The sequence below is a fragment of the Apteryx mantelli genome, chromosome 2, assembly GCF_036417845.1.
Source record: "Apteryx mantelli isolate bAptMan1 chromosome 2, bAptMan1.hap1, whole genome shotgun sequence".
Taxonomy (NCBI): Eukaryota; Metazoa; Chordata; class Aves; order Apterygiformes; family Apterygidae; genus Apteryx; species Apteryx mantelli.
Genome location: NC_089979.1, coordinates 64339601 through 64365405, shown reverse-complemented (window position 1 = coordinate 64365405; position 25805 = coordinate 64339601). Strand labels below are relative to the sequence as shown.

Here is a 25805-nt window from a genome sequence, read left to right as displayed (position 1 = left end):
GCTTTCTCCAAGATCAAAGAGTCTCAAAGCGCAACTTTCTCGCTCGCTCGCTGGCTTGTTTCAAGCTCGTGGATTTGTGTGTTGTTGTTGTTGGGTTTTGGGTTTTTTTTTATTGCGTTGATAACAGTTTGTTCATTGTGCAAAAAACGAGGTCGATCCAGTCTCTCCTTCTCCTCCCAGCACTTAGTCTAAGAGCAAGAAAGCAAATAATAAAAAGGAGTAAAGCCCCCATACATACATATACACCGGATGGGAAATATCAGTCACTCCTCCACCTTCCAAACAGTCACAGATCAAACAGTGTCACCACCGGAGAGGACTACTTTTCTGTCTTGCTCTCCCTTTTTTTTTTCCTCCACAAATCGAAGCTTCTTCTGATACTAAATATAATGCAAACACATTTATCATGGATTTTTTTTGGCTGATCTTGATCTGCAACAGAAAAACAAAAAATGCCAAAACCAAGAAAAACCCCAGAGAGTGTGTGCAAAGGGGGGGGGGGGGGAAGAAAAGATATTCACTGAGTGGGAGAGATTAACGTGAACTGTCCCCCCCCCCCAAACTCCTGGGAGAGAAAGAGATCCACTCTCCCTCTCTTCTCTTTTCACTGAAATATAACACACATTCGGATCCCAGAGCTTTCAGACAGTCTCAACTGATAGACAGACACATCGAGCTGCTTTTCCTGCTTCAGTTTTTTACTCCTCCTCCTCTTGCACACGTCACCCTGACAATTACAAATAGGTCTCACACAAACCCATACCTGTCAATCTTTTTAATTGCTTTGTTTTCATTTTTTTCCAGAGCTAAACAATATGACAAAAAAGAAGTCTTAATACAGCACAGCATAAAAGATTTTCTCATGTGAGGCACACACTGAGGGGGTTGTTATTATAATCCACTTGCTAAAGTACTGTGCAAAAGACGCATATGCTGATTTAACTTAAGCAGAGGTCTTGTTCTAGCAAACTTAAAAAAAAGCAAGAGATGATACCTCGCCCTGGTATCATCTAACCAGTATTGAATTAAAAATGATTTGTGGGAGATTACAGTTCATCCTTACTTTAAAATACCAACAGATTGCAGAGCAAGAACTGCAGCATATGAAACATGCTGCTAATAGATTTTGCACAGTATGTGGCTGGGGATTTATATAATGTTAACTGCAAGAACAGAAGGGTTCTTCCCTTTCTTTTTTGAGTCAAGAAAGCAAATAAAAGCTACCCAGCTGATTCCTAAAGGAAAACAGTCGAAACTGCAATTTTGCTCTCTTTCGGGCGAACGGGGAAATGTTTTTGTTTTTAATTATTAATACCGCGCAATTAGGAAATGAACTGCTTATATCGGTACAATGGAGTTAATTCTACGAGTTACACGTGAGCTCTTCCGACAGCGGTACAACATCTCTATTACATTACCTCCCTCTCTTCCTGCAGTAGTACAAAGTTGGAATTAGCAGCTCTACCGCAACATTTACTTTGCTCCCTTGACCCAGTTGATTTTCTCTGCGCAGGTTCCCTCTCCCAAACGTATTCTATAGCGAGAGGTGATTTTTTTTTCAGAAGACAGAAAAGGCTTTCCTGACGGTAAGAGCGAATAGGCAAAAGCTCTCCGACCCAAACAAACTGACAGCAGTGTTTTAACGTCCCAGTCGGAGGGCGCACGGCGGCTGAGCCGAGGGCACGCAGCCCCTAACGGCGGACGCACTGGTGAAGGCTGCGCAGGGCACATCTCGCGCGGGTCCCCCGACGAGAAGCACAGAGATCCCCCCACCCCCTTGCCCCGTCTCCGCGCCCCGCAGCCTCCCGCGGCCGGGCCGCAGCCCCGCGCGCAGCCCGCGCCTCCACCGCCCCAACGGCCGCCGCGCGCGCCCCAGCGCCAGCCCCCGCGCTGCGCCTGCGAGCGGTTGCTAACGGCTCGGGGTTGATTCGTACCACCTTGCGAGGAAGTGAACGTTTCGCACGGAAGGGGCGGAGCCTCCGCCAGCAGCCAGCGGCTCCGCGGCGGCGGCTAATAACAACATTAGAAGATTAGCCGCAACTTCTCTCCACTTCTCTAATCTTATTGATCTGATAATTTATCGTGCTTTCTTCCTACCTTTCTTTTCTCTCTTTTTTTTTTCAGAAGGATCATCTCTTTTTGTAAACTAAAGAACGGGTTGGGGGGGAGGGTCCAGGGCGTTTTTCCCTCTCTTCTCATTTTTTTTCTTTTTTCTTTTAAATCCCTTAGTCAGACGCAGCATGCAAATTAAAAGAATTTTTAGCGGCAAATCCAGCATTTTATAAATCTGTCTCACGGACAGAAAGGGAAGAGCACGAGAGCCCCGTTGCCGCCCTGCGAGGCGGCGGTGGTATGCAGAGGCAGGCACGCATGTGTGTATGTGGTGAAGCAGATCACGCAAACACACGCACACGGGTATTTGCTGCAGGAGCAGGCTTGCGGGGCGGACTGTGATAAGAGAGAGCGAACTTTGCTTCTGTCTAGCGCTAGTGACGGTCGAAGACCAGCTTCAGGGGATCGGCTTGCTGCCGCCGCCGCCGCGGTGTTTCCGTGTGGCGGAGGGGCTGGGTTGGGAGGACGGAGGCAGGCTGCAGCGAGCTACACGGGGCTTTATTTACATACACAAATAGCTGCGTGCAGAGAGTTTCTCCCGCGGGCTCGGTAGTGGCGGGTTTTGCGAGCTGCCTGGAGACTCCTCTGAGCTGGCGCTCCCCTGAGTGGGGGGGAGAGGCGAGCCAAGCCCGAGCATGAGTTTTAGTGCAAAACGCGTTTTGCTGAGCTCCCGGGCACCTCGGTGTTGGTGGTGGCGGCAGGAGCCGTCGTGCGCGGCGGCAGGTCCCGCCTGGTCCTCCCTCGGTGGCAGCCGGCCGCGGCCCATCCTGGACATGTCCTACTCCCGCCACTTTCTGGATTTCCAGGGCTCGTCCATCCCCAGCTCCATGAAGAAGCTGGTGGTGACTAAGCTGAGCCAAAACTTCAGGGAAGCGGTTACCCTGCGGCAGGACTCGCCTGTGCCACTCCCGGGCGACGGAGACCTCCTTGTCAGGAACAGGTGAGCTCCCCCCGGCCACGCCGCGGCCCCCGGCCCCGGCCCGGCTCTGCCCGCCCGCCCGCCGCCTGCCCCCTGCGACTTCTCGCACCTTGTGGCCTTCTCCTGCACACATGCTCGCTTCGGAGCCCGGCAAGTTGTACCAGCTGCCATCTGGCGACTGTTAATTTAATTTTATTATTGTTGTTGTTTTGGACGCTTGGCGCTACAGTCCGGTCGCCCTATCCACGTGTGTGCGGGGTGACACCTTCTTCTCCTCCTCCTCTTTTCCCTCTGGGGGAGGAGGGGGTTGCTGGCCGGCGTTAGCTGCTGGTAGCCGCCGCGGGAAGGAGCGGCGTGCGTCTTCCCCACGGAGGAGAAACGCCTCGCGGGTGGGGGGACGGCGGGGGAACGGCAGCGCGCTCCTCACCTGGAGGTTTTGCTTGCAGTGACTGTTTGGGGGGGGGGGGGTGAGACACCAGGAAACGTTTGCCAAGTCCCTCCCCGGTTTCTGCCTTGTTGGGCCTATACAGTGAGCGTCGTGCGTCCGTCTCCGGCCACACAGCCCCCCCCGCGGCACTAACACGCGTGTGCCGCTGCTGGGACCGCCACCTGTGCGGGTGTCTGCGGCCCCGCCGCCCCCGCCCCGTGGCTCAGGAGGGCGGCGGAGTTCCGCAGCCCGCCGCCGCCCGGCACCACCTCGCCCTGCCCGCCAAAACCGCCGCCGCCACCGGCGGCGAGGGGGCAGGGCCGCGCCGGGAGCGCCCCGCCGCCGCCGCCGGGCTGCCTTCGCGGCGGAGCCGGGCCGGGCGGGCGGGCGGGGGGCAGGCAGCGAGGGGGTGACGTTTTGCGTAACGAAACGCGCCGCGAAGCGGGCGCCGGCCGGGACGGCGCGCGGCGAAACGGCTCTGAGGAGACACCGCGCCTTCCTCCCCCAAACGCCGCTGCTGTCAACCTGCTGGTGCGCGCTGGCTCCCTCCTAGGTGCTGCCGCTCCTTAGGCTGCAGGAAAGCCGTTTAGAGGTCAGAGGTGTCTCTGCTCGCGAGGGGAAGCTGCAGCTCTGGGAACCCCGCAGCAGACTGCCGTTGGTGCAGAAAAGAGCAGCAATTTCAGGTTCTTGTCAAACAGGCAGAGAGTAATAATACATAACTTGCCGTACTCTCAGCTGGAACTTAAAGATGTAAGAAGCACTAAATAGCTTGAGAACAGCACTGGAAGTTTATTAACGCTTTGTGTGCCTACGTATGTACGGTGTGTGTATATGTAATCTCTGGTGTGTGCCCGTATGTAACATAAGCACATAGTAAAGAGGGGGTAAAGAGAGAGGGACAGGAACTCCTCCAAGAGCTGATGAGAAAGCTTTCTAAGGCACTTTAACCCGCTGTTGACATCTCCCCCCAGGATTTCCGAGACCAAAATTCCCTCCGAACCTCAAAGTCTAAAACATTGTGTTGCAGCATCCGCAGATGACCCTGAAACAGCAATCAGGCTGGAGTTAAATTCCTTTTTCCTGAAGGAGGTGGAAGGATGTGAGATACAAACCCGCACAAGAGGTAGCAAGTCTCGCAGTGCAGCCTGCTCGGGTAGAGCAAGGCAGGGCGACGCCACCGCTTCCCTAATCCCCTCCCCGCTACACACGTACTTGGAATCTCTCCCCCCCACACACCCTTTTTTCCTGTGAAATTTGAAAATTTATTCATCTTTTATACGGCTTCCAGTGAAACTCTTCCTTTCTTCCTGCCCTCCCTCCCTTTGCTGGGTGGGATCCGTGGGTGCCAAAGGGACATGCACACCTCACAGCGCACAGCTCGTATCAGACTGAAGGCAGGAACTGGTCCAGAGATTCAGGCAGGCAATTACTGAGTTTTAGCACATCAGCTTATTGTACACATGTTCATGCATACACACACACGCCCACACGAGTGGGGATGGAGGGGAGGGAGAGGGGAGGGAGAGAGAGATTTAGAGTTCATACGTTTTGCATTATTTGGGGCTCTGTGGCATTTCCTCTGTATTTATTATTTTCTGGGGAATATCACAAAAGACACGGGATCACTTTACTTAAAAACACTTCCCTACATACGAGCTGCTGCAGGAAGCGAGTTCTGAATGTTTCCCCCTCTCTGTCACTCTGGGGAAGCTTATTCCCATCCCGAAAGGACGAGTCCCTAGCTTTATTTGGTGTTAGAAAAAACAAACCCTAAATCCAACTACACATTTTCTTATAGATAGAAACATACAATTAAAAGAAATAGCTTGAGTTCCAAGAGTCCATTTGCAGATTTGTTCATTTTGGTCACAGTCACACCCATGAATAGTATTAATTGCTTTGAGCTTTTTATGCAAAACAATCCTCATTCACCACAATAAAATCTCGTCTTGGATTTAGGGGAATGGGAAATTAAAATGCTTTTGGTCCCTGTACAGATAGATATTTTAAAACAAGATGCTCTTCTGTTAAGTGGAACTTTTCCCCCCTTTCTTCTCCTTTGGAGAACTAAGGCAGCAACCTTTATTTGTACTTTATTTATTTATTTATTTATTTATTTATTTTAAGAAGGAAAAATCCATCGTACCCTTTATTCACAGAGAAATGCTTAAATCTAGAAATCGATTTAGAACAATATATTTTATCATTTGGATTCAGGGAGGAGGCAAGTAAAATCCTTAACGAAGCCATTTACGCTTCCTATGTCCGTTTGTCCTGTTTTCAAGGGGGCGGGGGAGAAGGTTCCTTCGTTTTACTGAAGGAGAAGGACGCAGAGAGTATGGGGATTTGGTCCTTCTTAAAGTTATGTGGGATTTTCAGAATTTTCTTAACGGAGTGAGACGTTATTTCATTTCCAAAATACCAGTAACGATTTTCAGTTGGAATAGCAGATAGAAAAAACTTTATAGAAATAGAAAAGAAGCAAAAGGGGGACTGAGAAAGTTTTTGAATCAAGGACTAATGGATCACAGTGTGAAAAGTGGAGGATTATTTCTGCTGTTTGGTCTAAATAATGTTTTTCTTGCACAGTCCTGGTTTGGATGACTTTGTTTTGTCTATATTTAAGGCTCTGGTGCTGGTTTTCAGTGTCTTATGCTTTGTTGTGGTATGAAAAGCAGCATTTCCTCCCTTCCACAGTATCGTCCTGTTTTTATAATAAACAATACGAGGGGGTTCAACACTGTTCAGTATAAATAAAACGGGTGACTCAATGTGTATAATTATTTTAGGAAAAGCCAACCCCTGGCTTTTTTTTTTCCTCAGGTCTTCAGATTTTGAAATGTTGAAAGCGAGCCCCAATTAGGAGCTCCTAAGTTAAATAATACATTTTAAATAAGAAATTTAAACAGGACAATATCAAAGATTTGGAAGGGATCTTAAAACACACCAGTACTCCAAGTATTTCTTACTTCTGTACTCTCCTTTTCTCAGTTTCAGAAGTTATTAAACTGATCTTCAAGTTGCTAGTCCTACTTATTCCTACTTTTAAAAGCAAAATAACGTAAAAAACTGTGGGCACATCCTAGCACCTCCCTTCTGTCATCTGGAATGACAAGGCAAATTAGACAGTATGTTTTAATCCAGACACTGCGTTTGATCGCTTTAATATGCGAGGAATCTAAGACATTAAACAGTGTTAAAAAACAAAAAACCACTTTACAATGCGAACAGTAGTTTGAGTTTGCACACAATTAAAAAAAAAACAGTTTAAAGATTTTAAGGGGAGTGGGGGGAGGCGAGGCTGGAAGGCAGTCTGTATTGATTAATAATGATGACTCCCGCAGGCCAGGGAGAAGCATTTCCCGTGGCCCAGCAGCCCGGCAGACGGCGGGGAGGGAGCGTGTGCCTGTGCGCGGCGCGCATGTATGTGCCCGCATGTGCACGCGTGTGCCGGGGGCGGGCGGCCGCGCCGCGCAGCAGCGCGCACCGCTTTGTTCCCGGCGCCGGCGCTGCCCCGCGCTCCGGCGCTGCGCGGCGCGGGCCGCAGCTCCGCCTGCAGCAGCCCGGCCGGGAGCCCCGCGCTTCCCACGGGTGCCCGCGCCGGGGGGGGCCTTTGCTTCCCTGCCGCTCCGAAACAAAAGCAAAAGTGGGTGTGCAGGAGCGCTGCCGGCCCGGCGCCTGGCCAGCTGCGAGATTTCCCCGCGCACAAAGTTTTTGTCCTCGGACGGTTATTTACCTGCCCTTGCGCTCGCCCCGCGCTGAGGCGGTGGTGCAGCTCCTAGGGGCAGAGGAAGGGGGTTACTACTACCACTGCTGCGCCTCCCCTTCTCTGGGGCGCGTTGCGAGTGCTCCGCAGCGTGCGGGAGCCCGCGCGCCCAGCAGCGCGCCCGGGGAGGCTCCGCGCCGCCCGGCAGCCAGCAGCGGCCCGGCCCGGGGCCCGGCCGTGGCGCCGGCCCCAGGGAAGCCCCGAGCGCGAAGCCCGGCGAGAGCGGGCAGGGGCGAGCCCGGCGCCCCGCCGCCCTGGCTCCAGCGGTCCCCCTCGCTGGGAGTCCGGGGCGAAACCGGGAGGAGGCCAGTGCAGCAGCGGCGCACCTCGCCTGGCTGCTCCCAGCCCTTCTCCCTGGGGTCTTCGGAGCACGGTTTGCCTCGGAAGCTGCTGGTCCATTACCCATGTTTATACTGCTTCAGGAGTAAAGCACGGAAATTACCCAAATTAAAGGAGGATAACAGATGATTTTTTGTATCTACAAACAGGATGTCGGCATTTTTCGTTGCAGCTGAACACAGAATTAAAGGCAGAATTAAAAAGAGCAACAGTCATTCACTTATTTTATGCATCTTATGTTTATACATGTCTTTATATAGCACATTATGTTAGCGAAAGTTTGAGACATCCCATGCTATACAGAGTGAAGGAAATCAAAATAAGCAGAGCATTTGCAGTTCTTACTCTGTGTGCAAGCAATTCAAAATTACACACACATACAATTTGAGAATGTCGCTAACTACAACTATTAAAAGAGCACTGTTTGCGTACTTCTGCAGCTTTCGCGTGGTATCAAGTACATCTTTCAGGTTGTCACTTCCACGTGTAGCAAGACTCCTGGTCTTTTCTGTTGCATGCATTTCTTTTTGACATTTTCTAGTTAACAGAATCTTCCCCAGTCTCTCTTCCTTTGCATGTATAAAGATATTATTATGGTCTACAAAAAGTGTTACTAAAATAATCCTTGTGGTTAAGTTAGATCATAACTTTCTTTTTGGCATTATCTCCTAGTGCTTAGTCAAGTTGTGAGAGTGTTTCTATTTAAAAAAAAAATTGGCATCCATTTTCACCTGTTAGAGGTCAGTAGGACTTGATAATCTTACAATTTTTAGTCCTTCCGTGCAAGGTTGCTTTGATGTGTTGCAAGTAATTTGTATAAAGAAAAATATTTTAATGTTGACATTAGCTACATCAGAAGGCAAATTTGCTGTAGTGACTCCATCAATTAAAAAAATACTTGCCTACAGTAACATGACCTTGCAAACAACATCGATAGTTAATATGATCATTAGTCATTAACAGTAGTATTATATTCAAAAATGTAAATTTGTTGCCAGAATCAACATATTTACTACTTTGCACATTTTATTCTTCAGTGTTTTCACATCTTTTATAAAGTGGTCAATTAATTTTCATCCTTTAAATTCATAGAGTTATTTTTATTTGGCCTAGTTTGGTCAAATGGACTTGAGGAAAATGGGATTTTTTCTTCTTTAAGCAAACTTACCTTTAATTCTAGAACAACAGAATGTAAAGTATAAAAGTTTGATGAAAGTGCTTTCTATACTGTACTCATTCAAATATACCAAAAATCGGGGGAAAAAAAAACCTCTTACTTATCCCATAAGTTTAAATGGAAGATTTTTTCATATGACAAAGACTTGATAAGGAATAGATCTTGTTAATACATTTTTGTTTTCTTCTAGATTTGTCGGCATTAATGCATCTGACATAAACTACTCAGCTGGTCGATATGACACATCAGTTAAACCCCCATTTGATATAGGTTTTGAAGGTGTTGGTGATGTGGTAGCTTTAGGACTCAGTGCTAGTGCTGATTGTACAGTGGGTCAAGCTGTGGCTTACGTGAAAGCGGGTTCCTTTGCTGAATATACAGTCGTGCCTGCCAAACAAGCAGTTCCTCTACCCTCTGTGAAACCCGAGTTTCTTACTTTAATGGTAAGTGGCACTACGGCATACATCAGTTTGAAAGAGCTTGGAGAGCTGTCTGAAGGCAAGAAGGTCCTGGTGACAGCAGCAGCTGGAGGAACAGGCCAGTTTGCTGTGCAGCTTGCAAAGAAGGCAAAATGCCATGTAATTGGAACCTGCTCCAGTGATGAAAAGGGTGGTTTTCTGAAATCCATTGGCTGTGACCATACGATCAACCATAAAACTGAAAACGTTGAATCTGTTCTTAGGAGAGACTACCCAGAAGGTGTGGATGTAGTGTATGAATCTGTTGGTGGAAAGATGTTTGACTTGGCAGTTAACTCCTTGGCTACCAAAGGGTGCCTGATACTTATTGGGTTTATCACTGGCTACCAAAACCCTACTGGCCTTCAGCCTATTAAAGCAGAATTACTGCCAGGAAAACTATTGAAGAAGTCTGCCAGCATCCGGGGTTTCTTCTTGAACCATTACTTTTCCGAATACAAAATGGCTCTGAAGCACTTGCTCAAGATGTATGAAAGAGGCGAACTGGTTTGTGAGGTGGACCTTGGAGATATGTCTCCAGAGGGCAAGTTCACTGGCTTGGAGTCTGTATTCCGTGCTGTAGATTACATGTACATGGGAAAAAACATTGGAAAAATTGTAGTTGAATTACCTCACTCTGTCAACAGTAAGCTGTAAAAACAGAACAATGATGTAAATCAGAAGAGAGAAAATGGGCACTTTATGCCTCAGCATTACTAGAAACAATTTATTTTCTTAAACTTAGTAATGGATATTATATTTAAAAAAAAGCATTAAGGTGTTAATAAAAAGTTTTGATTTTTTCCCCCCCCAAAAGTGCTTAAATCAGTGGCTGCGGCATGGACTTAATGGGCCTGTGTTTGATTCTGTCGCTTAGGCTAGCATGAGACGAGAACATTGTTCTTGACAGAGTAAGTCTTGATGCAGAGGCTGATTTAGTCTGTCAGACTGGTTTGATAAGACTTTTTATATAGTTCAGATCAGAAAAAAAAATTCAGCAATTTTGATTCCTTGATTTAAAAATAAAATTGTTAGAGCAAGACTAAGGACAAAGAGTCATATCATGTGTTTGCTTTATTAATCTCTTGAAGTTTCTGGAAAAAAATACACTCGCTTGATTTTGTGTCACAAACACAATAATCATAATTCAGTTGCATCATGGATCTTAGTAAAATTCCTTGATTAGTTACACAGGAAAAAAAAATTCCTTCAATTCTAACACAGCAGCAATATTAAGAAAAGCAGTTTGACTTTTTTAATTACATAGTTCATAACTATAAATAGTTGTGCAATTTTCTTTTAAATCTTTAACTACAAGTTGTGAGATTATCTTGTTTTCTTGCCTTTTCATTTACTACCATTGCTGTTTACTGTTTACTCTCCCTTTTAGTCAATATTACAGGATTATTGGACTGAGGGTTTGAGCCAAGTTCACATGTATTCAGGTCCTGTATAATTATTGAACATTTAATAAAGTGAAGAAAGCTATTGAAATGTTTGTGTATTTGTTCGTATTGACATAGTTCTTGCTGACTAGCTCTTTTGTAGGTGTGCTCTATATTGTGAAGTTCTTTGACCAATGATTCTTCATGTGACTTCCCATAATCAAGCTGCTGCTTCTACTGTTACTGAATATTGCTTCTACAGAAGCTCTTTTACAAATAGCAAGACTGTTTTAAATCTGGAGTCACAGTACCCCTTACATATAAGGTAGCTTGGGAATACATTATCTAGTGGGTGCAGTTAAAAGGTTTTGTAAAGTTTTGAAAATTAATTCTCACTTAACAGAAGCTATTAACAATACATACAGTGGGAATTCCAGCTAGAAGTGTAATATTTTCCAGATCAGTAAAATATTTTAAACTATGCTTGCCCTACCTCTTATTCCATAGCAAATGTTTAAGATCTGAGAAGCTGATTCTGCTGCATCTTTTGAAATTATATACATTTTTATGCAGTTTGAGAGAGGAAATTTTGCAGGATCATATACCCAATAATAAACTTAATGATAGACTGATAATGTCTAGGGACTGAAGGAAAAAATCCAGGGTAAACTTAATTTTTGGACATTATTCAGAACTGACTGTATATAACAGAAATTGTTAAAAGTAACATGTAACAAAAGCTTAAATTTTACTCAGTAGTACAGGCAGTGGAGAAAAGGATTTTAACTTTAATTTAGTGCATTCTCATTGTAATTTTCTAGTGCATATGTCATTGAATCCAGAAGAATAGCATTCAACAAAGAACTGTCTCTTTCTGCCGTATCTTTCTACTGGTTTTAGTACCACTTTGGAGGTTTTGGGGGAAAGACAGAATAGCTTGAGTTTTTGTTCCTATTTCTCTTTTACTCGGGCTGAGTATCAAGCCACTAATTTTTTTTCTCCACCAAGGCCTGCTGTTAGAAACATACTCCTTTCCCCTATACTATTGCAAAGGTTGCAGAGTTTTGTGTGTTTTCGATAATTAGAACAGTAGTTTTGGCAGTCCAGCTGAATTCTAGAAAGATGCAAGATCTCAAGCACCACACAGCATCAGAGCATTCAGAGTTCTAGCTATTTTATTCCTAGGCGCATGGTTCATTTTATTGTTCAGTTAAAGGGAGTACCCTTGGTCAATAAATGCTTCTGAACAGAAAGTCAGTTTGGGATGTAGTAGAACAACAAGTATAAAAAGCATGATCAGTTAGATCTGTGATATGCACAGAAGGATTGCATGGGGAACAATTTCTCAAATTAAATTCCTCCTGTCAAATGTCAAAATCCATCCAAGTGGCCTAATTTTCGGAGGTGTTGATTGCTGTCAGTCCACTAGATTTAGGTATTTCGGAGGCAGTGAGTTCCAAATGTTTTTATCCTAAATGCTCTTCTGTGTAACAGGATGCTATCTGAACATAGAGCATTCTACACTCTTAATGCATTCCTTGATAAATAACATTTAGTAATGCAACTGCCCCAGGCTCCCTCACTGAGCAAAATAAGGGAAGAGAGGAACCTCTGGAAGGTTCCCATCATATATATATTCAAATATGACATTTTGTTGTTTCTAATTTTGGCTTCAGGCTTATTATTCAGCACTTTAATACTGATTTCAGCATTAATAAAAAGTTTGTTTGTTATATGCAGAACTTGAATGTCCAGTGTACTCATTTTGTAGCTTTTTCGGAGTTTAGGTTGGGCCATAGCCATTGGGTTTATCATTTTATCAACACATACGTTAAACTAAAGAGATATCTGAGGTTATACATGATCACTCTTACATGAATGAATCCAGAATGAGGAAGGCATTTTTTCTTTTTAAAGGTAAAAATTATTTCTTTTGGATTGCTGAAAGAGAACTTTATCAACAGGGAGGGAGGGAGACAGTATTTCTGAAACACACAGATAAGGCCTTTCTACTGAGATTCATGATCATTTTAAGTATGTGGAAGTAAAGTTTTTCTCTTTATTTAAAAGTATATTCTGCAAACTTACAGTTGTGGGAAAAAGGCTGACTTTGAATAAGTAAGCTATGATGGATTTAAATAATGTTTAAATATTAGATGGATAGGAAAATGTATATGGCATGCACACAGAGAGGTTTAAATGATGATAGGACATTGAACATACAAGGAAAAGAAATAGTGTAGAGTCACAGCAAGGGATTAATAACAATACACTTAATATGCTTGCAAAAAAGGTGTATTAAAAGCTGTGTGCACAGTGGGGACTTAAATGATTAAAAATAATAATACGTTTGCCTGGGAAGTACTAAGTATACTATATGTAGAGAGCAGGGATTTAAATAATAATACTATTAATAATAGCGGCTCATTGAGATGTGGTTGCTGGCACTACATCCTAATTTTGCCTTTCTAAATGAATTTGCTACAGAAGAATCTAGCATTGTTTGCTGAGGCTAATAACAGAATTTCCCTTTCCTACACACATATGCTTCCATGGAAAAACAACAAAGAAATAGATGAAGAGCTGGCTTTTTTTCCTGAATCTGTCACGTGTGCATACGCACGCGCACACGGGCACACACGTACTCACTCTCCTGGCCTGCAGCCCTCAGCACATTTTACAAATATGCTCCCTACTTAATTGCTATGCTTGAATCTCCTAATACCTTTTTGAATTGTTAGATTTCTACCAAGCAATAGTTTGCTCTCTGTGTGTGTATGTGCACGTGTGTGTGTATGTGCACATGTGTGTGCGTGCACGTGTAATAAGTGGATAAGAATAACTGCCATGTCATGTAAATACAAATAATTACAGTGGTTCAAGGAAAAGTTTGCAGTAATGTTTGCAGATATTATATATATATTCCTCCTTCTGTCTGAGGAGTAAAGAAATTCCACTGCTGAATAGCTGTTAGTATCTATTTTACAAGATTTACTCATTTTCAGGTACCTAATGTAGCTGCTAGCATGCATGCACAACAATACAATTTATATGGTAAATGGAACCAAATAATGGCTTCACTGAATGTTATGGCTGCACTGAAGGGAAATGTCACGGTAAATAGCTGCCAAATTATGGATCATGCCGAAGTGTCACAACTGCACTAAAGACAAATAGCACTAGAGGCTATTGCCACTGTGACGCTTCTGAGTTATGAAGAAGAGGAGCAGCCTGATGTGAGCCTCTTTGTGTCCTCATTATAGCAAAGGGTTACTGGTGCAATGTACAAGAAAACCTAGTCCTACGTGGTAGTTAGTTATTAATCTGTCCTTTTCAGATCTAACAGCAGTAGCAGAACACAGAATCTTTTCTATGCTTTATAAATACATATACACACACAAACAAAGAAAAACCTGCAGGTTTTATGAATGTAAATGTGTACGGGAAATGACTGGTAATGGAAAAATGTTGTAATAAAATAATCTAATCAAAGAATATTATTAAATTTAACATCATATGTGTCTGAAAGCTTTATTTGCTTCTTATGCAGATAGATGTGTGAAATATAAGCGATAATGCATTTTCTCTCTTTGTAAAGACTTGAGTAGTAAGGACATTACCAACTAAATTGCTTCTTCTAAACTGAAGTGTGTCCCGGTTTCTTTCATTTTAATGGGAGGGTAATAAAGATGAAAGACTAACATTTTAACTGATGGATCCCTTAAGCTACAGGATCGAAATTTATTATGTTTTGAGGGAATATGCTAAATCCTGAAATGTGGAAAGAAGCAGGGAAATCCCCGGTAAAATAAAAGCAAACTAACCTCCCCCCCGCCTTATGACATACTTTTATGAATGGAAAACTATTTACTGCTCTTATTTAAGTTGAGAAAACAGAGTGGAAAAAAAAGGGGGGAAATATTTGAAGGGAAGGAAAAAAAGGATTTGAAAATGGAGGGCCCTAGCTCAGCAAGTGGTCTGTTTTTTCTAGGATCACTTTTCAAACCCTGCCTATAATGTTCAGGGATGTGAGTTTGATGCTCTGCACACTATTGTACCGACCACAAATGTACCGTCCATAATACAGCGCAATTGTCAGTCTCTGTTTTACAGAGGGGGCCAGGACTGAACAATCATGGTGGATAAATTACTTTTCTATTCTACAGCAAGTGGCCTTCCTACTATGTGAGGCTTAAGGTCATTGGCAGGGCAGTGAGGGGGAAGCTTATATATTAGTTAAATCTAATGCACTAATAGTGCTCAGATAGAGGAACTATATCAATTAATTACGGCTAGGTTTAGTGTTTGAGAGGGAGGATAACACTTGAAGAGTTACTGTGTTGATTTATATATATTTCTATATATTTTGCCTTCTTGCTATTCCCCACCACCACCCCAAATAATAAATCGATATCCCTATGGGTCACTTGCTTCTTTTTTGATATCTACATTAAAGCTTTCAATATTTATCATTGAAAAAATCTACATCTCAGAAATAAAAGACTCTAAAAAGATGTTTAATGTATAGCAATAACACATTCTGCTCAGATTTTTTTACATTGTAGTCTAAAGGGGGGTGGGGAGAAAAACATGTCAAAAACTAGGTAGAACATCTTTGAGTGGCAATTAGCATATCCAGAATTTATTTTATGTACAATGCAGTGGCAAGTAGCTGCTTCTTATTAAATGAAAATCCTGCATTATGTACTTCAGGAACATTCCAACTAATGAGCATGTAATGTCCTTAGTATAACACAGAACTTCTTTTTGTGTTCACAACCACAAGATGCTGGAAACTTGACAAATGATATCATTTAAGACAGATGCCTGCCTTAGGGACCTGTTTTTTTGGCTTCCTGTTTCTGGTTTTTATTTCAATAACATTTGTAATTACCACAGGATCTGTACCTGTGTAGTGTTTTAACCCCTTCACATACACTCCATTGCATTAATTCCTTGGATAGGTACTCAGTCTTTTTTTTTTTTCAGCTGTTCTGTTATTGATGTCTCTCAAAAGCACAGATATACACATAAATAAAAGCTGAGCTTTTTTTAGACCTGATGAAATGGTAATATTGGAGACGGTAAATGTATACAGCACTAGTTGTGTAGTGCAAAAGTACATGTAGTCCAGGCCCAAGGAGAAAAATAAACAAAAAGCTGTCAGGTACAGCCTGCTGATTCTCAGCGAGTTAGAACAAAATTCTGCATACACAGCATAGGTGCAGAATACCTTGATCACAATTATACTTTTCAATGTGTATTTTCTCCTCCTTAAACTCACATACTTCCTTTAGATTATAAGGAAGAAGGATTTTTGATGTCATTGCAATTTGGTGCTGGTTATAAAGTCCATTTTGGTGGTGGTGGCTGAACATGAGTTGAAGCCCTGTGCTGTGCCTCCAGCAGGGCCTGCCAAAAGTAAAGCCCTTATCACGGGACAATAGCAGCTTTCAGCTCCTCAGGCACCCAGCACGGATCCTGGCAGACTCCAAAAAACCTTGCCACAATCTAAAGCAGCCCTGAGTTTTTGGTAGTAGTTTATTGTGCGCTCACTCTCTGCTTTGCTCTTCTGTAGGGCTTGCAAAAAATGTTACAAACAGCCCATGCATGACAGGCTTATGTGGTTCTACACAGGGGAGTTTTCATTAGGAAACTTTATTGACCCCTGCACAATGCTATAGTAGCAAATAAAGGCTTGGAAGCAGAATGAGCATTTGGCGCTTTCCTGTAGGTGAGCATTTTCTGTTTGTCAGATGCACTTAGCTCTCCTGGAGTTATAATGCTTTCCAATATCATTTTTAAGCAAAAACTTTACATTCAAGCATTCTATCACAGGACATTTAGTATCATTGCACCTCTGCTCTTAAGCCAAATTAATCCCATGGAGTTCTGAACAACCTTATCTTTCCTCAGAATTGGAGCTGAGGACACCGAAAACATCAAGAAGCATCTCAGTTGGCTGCAGGACCAGACAGCTCATCATACAACATACTCTGTGGGCCTTCTGTAAGAGATAGAGGAAGTATTTGTTTTTCATAACAACAGTGAGGTCAAAAGGACCAAGCAAGCACCAGACCAAGTCATTTCTACTGTTAGAGAGTTCATTTTCAGAGGAAGTACGCAGGCACACAAAGCTCATTATGTGTTACTGGGATTTGTGCAGATTTCTTGCATGCTGTCTTAAAACCGTACCCCTAAGGGGCTAATTCACAAAGGAAATAGAAGAAAAGGAAATTTGTCTATTTTTTGGAAGCAGTAAGACATGACATACAACACAGTTCTGGCTGATTATAGCATGCCTCAGGTGAGCTGTGAGGCACAAGGCTGGAAGCCAAGTGTTTTTAACCACCCAAGAAACAGAATTCCACAAAAATGCATTATTTCGCATGTCTGATCGCTACAATTAAAAAATCTGACTTTATTCCTATTGGCATGACATTATTGGCATGACTGTTTCTGGCAGCCTATCAGAAAGTTTTATTTGCATCCAGAGTTTTGAAAGCCATTTCATAATGTTAAACAAGGATAACAGTGAAAACGTCTGGCTTATTTGCCCCTTGACACCTATGTGTAATCACTCATTGAAGCTCTAATGAATGTTCTCCTTGGGTTTGCATTACTTTTTAAATAACCCCTGTGTACAAGTAGCGTAATATACCTTTCCTTCTTGCACAGGGTGTGGCAAGAGTAGCCAGAAGGAAGAGGGTAAAGTATGTTATTTTTCCTGTATTCTTAGTAATCTAGATGCAGAGTCAGTTACTGGATCATTTGACTTCTTACTGAGCTGGGAAACCTCAATCTGCTATCACAAGTGCCTACAAATAAAGGAGATTTTGAGTCAGTTTCCTCTCCAGGGAATGTAAATGAGCTACAAGAATAACGCTGTTGAAATCAGTGTAAAAATGGTCTCCAAGGAGAACCTGGGTCTTATTTTTCTGTATGCTGTGTTTATGCTGCTGGAAAAAGCAGTTCTAACATAGACCTGCCTAACCTCAAATCACAGTGAAATTTCCCAGGGCCTCCAGATAACTTGCAAAGTCTTGGGAAATTTGGTGTGTTCATAATCATCTCTGTTGTAAGAGCTATGGTGGCAACAGCAGCAACTTTGCAAGTTCTAAGCTGTTTGATGACAGACGGTAGTAAAGCAAGTCCCGCTCAGAGAAACTGCTAAAAAGGCAGCCCTTAAATTCTCAAGTATCCTTGTTGTCTACGGGAATTCAAGTGTGAGGGACAGGTTATTGTCCATCCTAGTTTAAATATTATATATAACTACATATATATAGTTATAGTTTATTAAATAGTTATTCCTCCCTTACCTTCTCTTTCTTTCCTCTTTTCTCCCTACTCCTGGAAGAAAGGTGAAATGATTATAGAGGGGAAGGCTGTTGGAAGTATTTCAGGCTTTTCTTTCTCTTTGCAGAGGGAGTTCAGTTATCCCTGTCTTACAACCTGCCTAAACCTAACAAAGTGCATATGGTTTTGCCTATAGGCTCTGCAACAAAATTTGAGTGGATTTATGGCTAATATATAGATTTTCCATTTTACCACAGAAAAAGACATTACTTTTGTTTTCAATATACAACATTTTTTTATTCCTAGTAAGGGGGAAAGGAAAAGAAAAGAAAAGAAAAGAAAGAAAAGAAAAGAAGGACAATTTCCACCTAAATGATTTCATTTGCAGTCTCTTTCATTCTATCTGTTAATGCCACAGTTTAATGTGATGAGGCTAGTTTTACTGCATTACTTCCTTTCTTATTTGTGAAAGCCGACAGGTTCAGCTGTCACAAAATGCATGTCACGGAGCAAAGAAGAAGGAGCCAAATATTCTTCTTTTCCGCAAAGCTGAAATTGTTGTGGTATAAAATAGTTGATCAATGGTTCACATGGCATGAACTGGAATCCTATAAAGTGAACTGAGGGCTGCAGATAAAACATGATATAGAGGAAAAAGGTTGTACCTAGTAGGGGCAAAAAAGGACATGTGCAGTGGTTTTGCATTCAGGTGACTGGAGAAAAGCCAAGGTTCATGCTTCACTTCAGATGAGTTTAACAAGTGGTAACAGGCATGTTTTCTACATAGATCAGCGACAGCAAGTACAACAAACAGTCCTAAATCTAACAGCAATGTTTCACAGCTATACTGCAATGAGAATTCATATCCGTCCTTGCTCTCTAAATTCTTTTTTGCTGCCTTGTTAACATTGCATCACATTTTCAACTAATTATAGACAAATGCAAGGTAGGATATTAAGGTAATGATTTATTTGCTTCCAAAAATATATTCAGTACTTCACCATATGTCATATACAAATGGCAGTAGTACCTCTTAAAGCTTCCAGTTAAAAAAAAAAAGTTGATAGTACCTTCATGATGGCTGAAGGGGAATGAACAGTCATTCACGCCTAGATTTCCTTGGACTTCTCAGCATAATTTTGCCAGAGTACAGCTGGCATCCATAATCACCCAAACAATGGAAAATTTCTCCATCCTTGAAAGCTAACCATACTAAATTGGAAGGAATACTGAGAATAGTACTTTTCCAGTGCTTTCATGTCTATCACACAGTAAGTGGAAAGGTTGAACAGACCCCAATTCTGACACTTCTGCATCAGGTGACAGGCATGAGAGTCTGAATAACTTTAAGGAAACCGCACAAGTATATTTGCACTAAGAACCTGTCTTACTGGATGCAAGAAGATAAAGTGCCAGGGCTGTATGAGTAAACTAGTCTTTTTGTTCAACGCTGTATAAAAAATACTCAGTTTCATTCCCTACTATGTGGCTGCCCTGGTTCTGTGTCTGACACGGTGGTTTTGCACTGATGCATACGAGATCTCAGTCCCTTGCATTTTTCGATGCCGACACTGATCTTCAATCAGCACTGCCCTGGCCTTCAAGTGAAAAATATGCCAAAATGTCACAGGTTTCCAAATGAAATGCAAATACTGAACTTTCTGAAATTTACTGATAGTATCTTATTCCTTTACTGCATCTGAGTCCTACCAATGAGACACAACCAAAACAAACATTTAAAATTCCTAACAGTGAAAGTGAAGATCTTTGCACTTGCCACCCCACAGGTGTCTCAGCTGCATGATCTGCAACACCACCAGGGAAGAACACGAGTCCTCCGTTTGCTCACGCACTCAGCTCAATGAAAAGAGGCGATGAAATACTCAAAGCCAGGTCAGCCTACCTTTTGTCATACGTAACTGTTATTACACAGATGTCACAGCAGCAGGTGCAAAATAAATACCTGGGTAATGGAAACCGTTTGCTTTGCCTTTAGCCACAGGCATCAGGCCTGATTTACTTGTGGCTGGCAGCTAGAGAGCATGGGAGAGCCAGTTCCCTATCGCCAGCCTCACCTTTACACGCTCGTAGATGGGAAGAGATAGCCACAGTGGAAGCTGCTCTGGAAGAGACCGTCTCATTTCTCTCCCATGCTGTCCTCCTCTTGCCAGCGCAAGGAGATTTAGCAGAGCCATGAATCTATGCTTATTCACTGCCCTTTCATCATTTGGACCTCAGTGGATGTACACAATCTGGAGCAGTCTTTGCTCAAGGCAAACAAAGTAAAGAAGGAAGAGAGTGACATTTCAGTCTTTCATTGCAGAGTCATACAGGTCATTCGCTAAAATTATAGACACTGGTTTCAGCAGTGTTAACAACCAACTTTAGATTATTAACCATCCTTTGGATAGCAGTACATTTATAGTGCCAGTGCACGGAGGATTCCTCCAAATTACAGGGTGTCCTAACACAGCCGGTCAAACCACATGGACCTCTAGATGCAGTAAGCAGTGTAATTAAGTCTGTTTTCTCATTTGTACTTTCCCAGCAGCACTCTAAATACACTCTCAACCACTGGATGCTGCTCTTTGCATCAGGCTATGAAAGGAGATTAGAGCGAAGGGTGCCTTAACAATAGCTCATTAAGGAGACCTCAAACATTTTCTTTTATTGCATTATTTATGTTTTGGGTGATAATAAAACACTATTTCCAGGGCAAAGTGCACTCAAGAAGCTTATTGGCCTGTAGGTGGTTTCATTTTATTAGATTTAGGAGAAGGAAGGCTACAGAAACTTCTTTTACCTGCTGCTTTACTGAAAGACCTGTTCTTTTCTCCCCCTTCATCAGGCCATACATTGTCAATGCCACAGAGATCCACCAAACTTCATTAGTCCTTTCAAATATTTCTGGGAAAGGTAGCAACCATTTTTCCCCTAAGGCTCTAGAAACCCTTCTTCACTACAACAGTTACAGAGATCCCTGGTAGAATCCATTTTTTAATATAATGGCCTTCTGCAAACAAGCAAACAAGCATGATGAGAACCTAAACATTTAGATTCCTGTGAAAAGATCATAAAGCTGATTTCACACAACAGAGTCTATATTAAAAAAAAAAAAAACTTGATCAAAAAGAACATACAGATAATGGTCGTGTATTCTTGTTCCCATTTCTGAAGTTCTATTTTATAGTTAGCCTAACACTGCATTAATTACAGTCTTTATTTATTCTCCTACAGAGCCATTCTTACTGTATAACTCCACTGAAGTACAGTTTTTACCTATGTACAGATCCAAGGATAAATTTTGGCCCTGATCATGGAATTTTCACTCACTTTCGAAATGTAAGGAAAAGAATCAAAACCAATTAAATGGAAACTGTAAGTGCTGAGAATTCCTTGCTTATAATAGTGCAACTCCCGCTCTTTAGCTTTTCTTTCTGTTGCTTGTCTGCTATAAACATAATACTAATGCCTATTAAAGCTAAAAAAGAAAAATTATTGGAAGGGGAAGGGAACTATCAAACATTCCAAAAAGAACAAGGCAAAATTTAGGCTGAAAATGAGAGGCTATGCCATATAAGGAGTGGATGCCAGGCCTGCTCCTTGCTATAGACAGGGGTTGTAATAGAGTTTATAGGCTATGAATGGATCCCCATGTCTGTATATAACAATTAAGAAACCAGTCAACAGCTAGAAAGAACTGCTTCTCATGATCTTTTAAGCCCTGAAAGCATCCACAAAGTATGCTGAATTTGTAGAAGAATAGCATCTTCAAATTAAGTGAGAAAGTCTTGCTTAAGTAACTAATATAAGTAAGACTACCTTCATTCTCTGAAAGGATCTAGTACCTAAAAAAAAAAAAAATAGGGGGGAAGCAAAAGACTTTTGAATATCAATGCAATAGATTTGACTGTATTTGCCATTCTCTGGCTTTCTGAATAAGAGATCCCCAAGATCTCCATCTAGAAATACAATGTACCAGTTTATTCATCTTGTCAATGATATATACTCGGAGGGCTATTTCTCTAATTGATGGCTTCATCATTCAATTCAAGATGCGTGAGGACAGCTATTGTTATCTAACACTAACTATCATACGTTCCTATTGTTCCGCAGTTCTTTCATTGTCAATAGAATCCAAGATATCCAATCTAAATCTTCAAGATAGCAAAAGGAAGGTGCATTATTTGTTGACTCAACACATTACATTAATAAATGTTTATGGGCAACCTGCACATCTCCCTGCTGACATCCTTAAGTACTCAATTAAAATTGGAAAGAGAGTACACCAATACAAATAAATATTCAGTTAAATGAAGACTTTGCATTGGATTTTTAAAGTATTCCAATTCAAGTGTTTGCCAGCCGGCACTCATGAAATCAGGACAGTGATGTGAGTGTGAGAATGAACTGTGTATGAAAGGGAAGAAGGCAGATTGTTTAATGGCAAAGTCATGGCAGAGGTTTGACAGGAAATGCTTCTCCCAGTACAGCTAAGCAGGGAAGGAGAACCCTATTATATGGATGAGTGGGGCCGGCAATGGCATCCTGTCATTCTAACTTGTATAAGTAAGCAAGCTTAATTGCTCCTTGTCTTTTCGAGATGACTTTCCACCAACAATCTCATTATCACACAAATATGTTTGTTGCACATTTCCAAGTCCCTTCACACAGACCTGAATGTGGGAAGGAGAGCAACAATATTATGTTATCCAGTAACATTGTTTTTTTTTTTTTTTTAACCAGATGGGTATGACCTGCCTTCTCCTTCTGCAACTGGAAGGGTGACCGCAGGCAGTGGAATATACGCGAAGGATTGGAAAGAATAAAACCAGAGGGAAAGCAAGCTGTCAAGAGAACAGTGTACTGAAGAGAAAAAATGTAAACATGACTTTTGTTTACCAAGATTAATATGTAAAGTTAACATGCTTGTCATGGAATACATTAATATGTATATTTTTCCATTATGTAATTCTTCTGTTATATTACTTATTAGAAAGGGATATAATCACAATGATGGGGCAAGAATGTCACTTAAATATTAGGTGATGCCCAGTCAACATAATATAACCACTACAGTGTCATTTCTGATTTAGATACAGTGATATCAGTGTAATTGCCACTGGGAAGAAATTATAATGGCTGTTAATGATAAACAAAATGACAGGAAAGGGGATCCTCCTTCACATATAATTCCAAGCAAAATTCAGCTACTGACTTCTGTAAGCAACTCAGTGCCATTCATTGATGAAGAGGAAATAAGCAGGTTTTGTGTAGCTGCATGGCCATGAAGAGTGCACTGTGATTTCACAAGCAGAAGCATAAACACTACAGATCTAAAGAGTCTTCACCACACGATTTCCACTCAGGGAAGATGAAGCATTGAAGCATGCATGAAATGAATCTTAACACAAAGTTAAGATTATTCTAACAAGAAGCGCTAGGGCTAGCAAACATGAAGACAAGAAAAAATATGATACTGGCAAATACAAATTCATATACCTAGATACTTTGCATAGCCTCCCAAATATTCCAGCTTTGTTTCTCCAAGCACGTGCAACCTTAACCCACAGGTCAAAGACCTTCCTACATTTGTTTTATCTTATAAAGGTGCCCAGGACGATCCACAATGAAGCATTCACCTGCTATTCATGGGCTGTTATTGAGACCGTCTTTCAACTAATTCATGCATTAAAATCTGTGAAACCAATGTGCTCTAATATTAAGATCGAAGACCATACTTTCCTAGACCAAGAGCCCAATTCTTTTTTCTTCTCTCTCTTGTTACAAAATAACAGACGATCACATTCTATACTCTACATCCCACAAACAACACAGTTCAAGCCTATAAAAGCACAAAAACCAGCAGTACAGCATCCATCCAGTCTAAGCAGACATACCAGTAGGCATCTAGGAAAGCAGATAAGTATAAGCAAATCTGTAATCACATCTCAATATTCCCAGCCTCCAGCTACTCATAGCTCAGGAACTTCCTGAACCACAGGTACCAACCTACTGCTTAAAATACCCCCATCCTTAAAGGGAAAATACCATGTAACTGCTATTTACTCTTCATGTGGGGTTTTCAAAATCAATTGGTAGATGGTGGTGTAAGGGTTAAATTAAAACAGTGCATTTTATTAAAAACAGGAACACAAAAGATAAACCACTTCATAATTGTTTCATCATTTCATAGTCAGAGGTGGGTTTTTGATTACCCAGTTATTCCAAGATAGTTAAAAAGATCAGCCTTTACTTGAAGAATAAACCTGGCTACTTTGAGATCAAACCAATTCTCTAATTCAATCCTAGCTGATACAAGCCCTTCTGTGGGTGACTCACCCTAGGCAGATACAGCCAAAGGGGGCAGAGGCAGTGAAAGAGGAAAAGGTACAAACATGGGTAGAGCATGGCAAATTAACACACAGAAGACCCCAGTAGAACATCTGAAACACTGGTCTAGCATTTTGGGATGTATAGGATTTTTTTGTTGTTGGTTGGTGGTCTATTTTACTACCGGGTATGTCAGAGGAATTCAGAGATCTGCCCAGCCTCAACTAATTGCTTTGGCTCCTTTACATGAAGATCATTTGCTGATAAGTTGTTACAGGCACATTTAGGCAACAGGTTTTTATAGGATGCCTGGTGCTCTTTATAGTACAATTAGCTTCATTTAGATTATGCTTTTTCTTCTGCAGTGTTGTTCTTCTGCTGGCAAATAATAACACTGAAATCTGCACCCTTTCAGTGATTGAATCTTCCCTTGTGTTTTTTAGGTCTGAATTCTCTTTCAGAAACAAACTGTGATCAAAGAAACAGGCCTATTTAACATTTAGTAACAGGGATTTTAGTGTATTTTAGTGCCTATTTTATGTTTGGCAGAGCTAGAAGAAGAGAATGTGGATTGAGGTGGATCTTAACTACTGGCCAACTTTGCAAAAAGTGCTGGAAACACTTTCTTTCAAAAAGCAAAGCATCTTGATATGCCTCCAAGAGCTGCAAAGAAAAGTCTTCCTACAAATTCCCATGTTGAAAGGCCGCTTGCAGTAGATACACATGTATTCTTGGGTAGCTAATGAACAGCTACCAACTCAGGCACCTCCAAACCCCTGCTCACCTGCAGAGCACCAGAAAGGCACCTATGGTCCCCAAGTGCCTGCCTGCCTTTCTAACACCAGCAATAAGGTTCTCCAAGCAACAGAACCTTCTCTGCAGGACGCATACATAACATCAGATACCACGGAGGTGTCATATTCCTGGTTTAGCTGTAAGCCATGTTGGATCCTAGCTCTGCTCCAGTAATTAATGCAAGATACTTAACCAGCTCAGGAGATGGAGCACAAGTCTCCACTCCCACATGACTACCCTAATCACTAAACTAAACAGTCTGCTCAGGTTTGCTGAGTCTCCCTGACCTAGTAAATGTTTGTAAATCCCATGCAAAACACAGCAACAGCAGCAAGAGACCTTGCGAGAGCCCCACCCTGAAGCCAGTTTATTGGCGTGTTGTAACAGCCCATGGAGGCTCAGGCCAGGGATCAAGGACTGCGGTAGCTTTCCCAAGCGGGTCTGCAGGAGGAATTCCTGCCAGCAGGACGCAATTAGCAGAGCTAGAATTTAACCAGAATCAACACCCAACTCATGTGAAAATTCCCATCCTTAATAATCACAGGCAGTCAGGACCATGGTTTTACACCTTGCTAGGAAAACAGCAAGCAGGTACCTTTAATGACGTGCTGGCTGCAGGGACTTTGGTGAGGGGCAAGCTTCACTCCAGCAGGAGCTGTCTGCTAGCTTTCCCCAAACTCCTGACTCACCCCAGTCTAGTTCAGGCTGGTAACTCTCACAGGAATTTTTTAACCACAGGCTGTGGCACTGCATGGTTATAAAAGTACCTTACAGAAGATTTTCAGTCCTACACCCTGA

The 25805-nt window shown here is 42.3% G+C and overlaps 1 protein-coding gene across 8 annotated transcripts; it reads left to right on the top strand.

The window, feature by feature from the left end:
• Positions 1 to 1940: 1940 nt before the first annotated feature.
• On the top strand, positions 1941 to 24392 carry PTGR3 (prostaglandin reductase 3). Of its 8 annotated transcripts, XR_010883329.1 has the most exons (6): positions 2970 to 3052; positions 16500 to 16592; positions 19667 to 19772; positions 21117 to 21221; positions 22626 to 22760; positions 23490 to 24392. XR_010883329.1 is itself a non-coding variant. In XM_067290763.1 (2 exons), the coding sequence occupies exons 1-2, from the start codon at positions 2748 to 2750 to the stop codon at positions 9853 to 9855; spliced, it is 1230 nt and encodes a 409-aa protein (XP_067146864.1). In that variant the 5' UTR covers positions 1941 to 2747; the 3' UTR covers positions 9856 to 10678. The 8 variants fall into 8 exon arrangements, 1 of the variants encoding a protein (XP_067146864.1); XR_010883330.1 differs by lacking the exon at positions 23490 to 24392 and having other exon boundaries at positions 21169 to 21221; positions 22626 to 22846; XR_010883331.1 differs by lacking the exon at positions 23490 to 24392 and having other exon boundaries at positions 21169 to 21257; positions 22626 to 22846.
• Positions 24393 to 25805: the final 1413 nt, after the last annotated feature.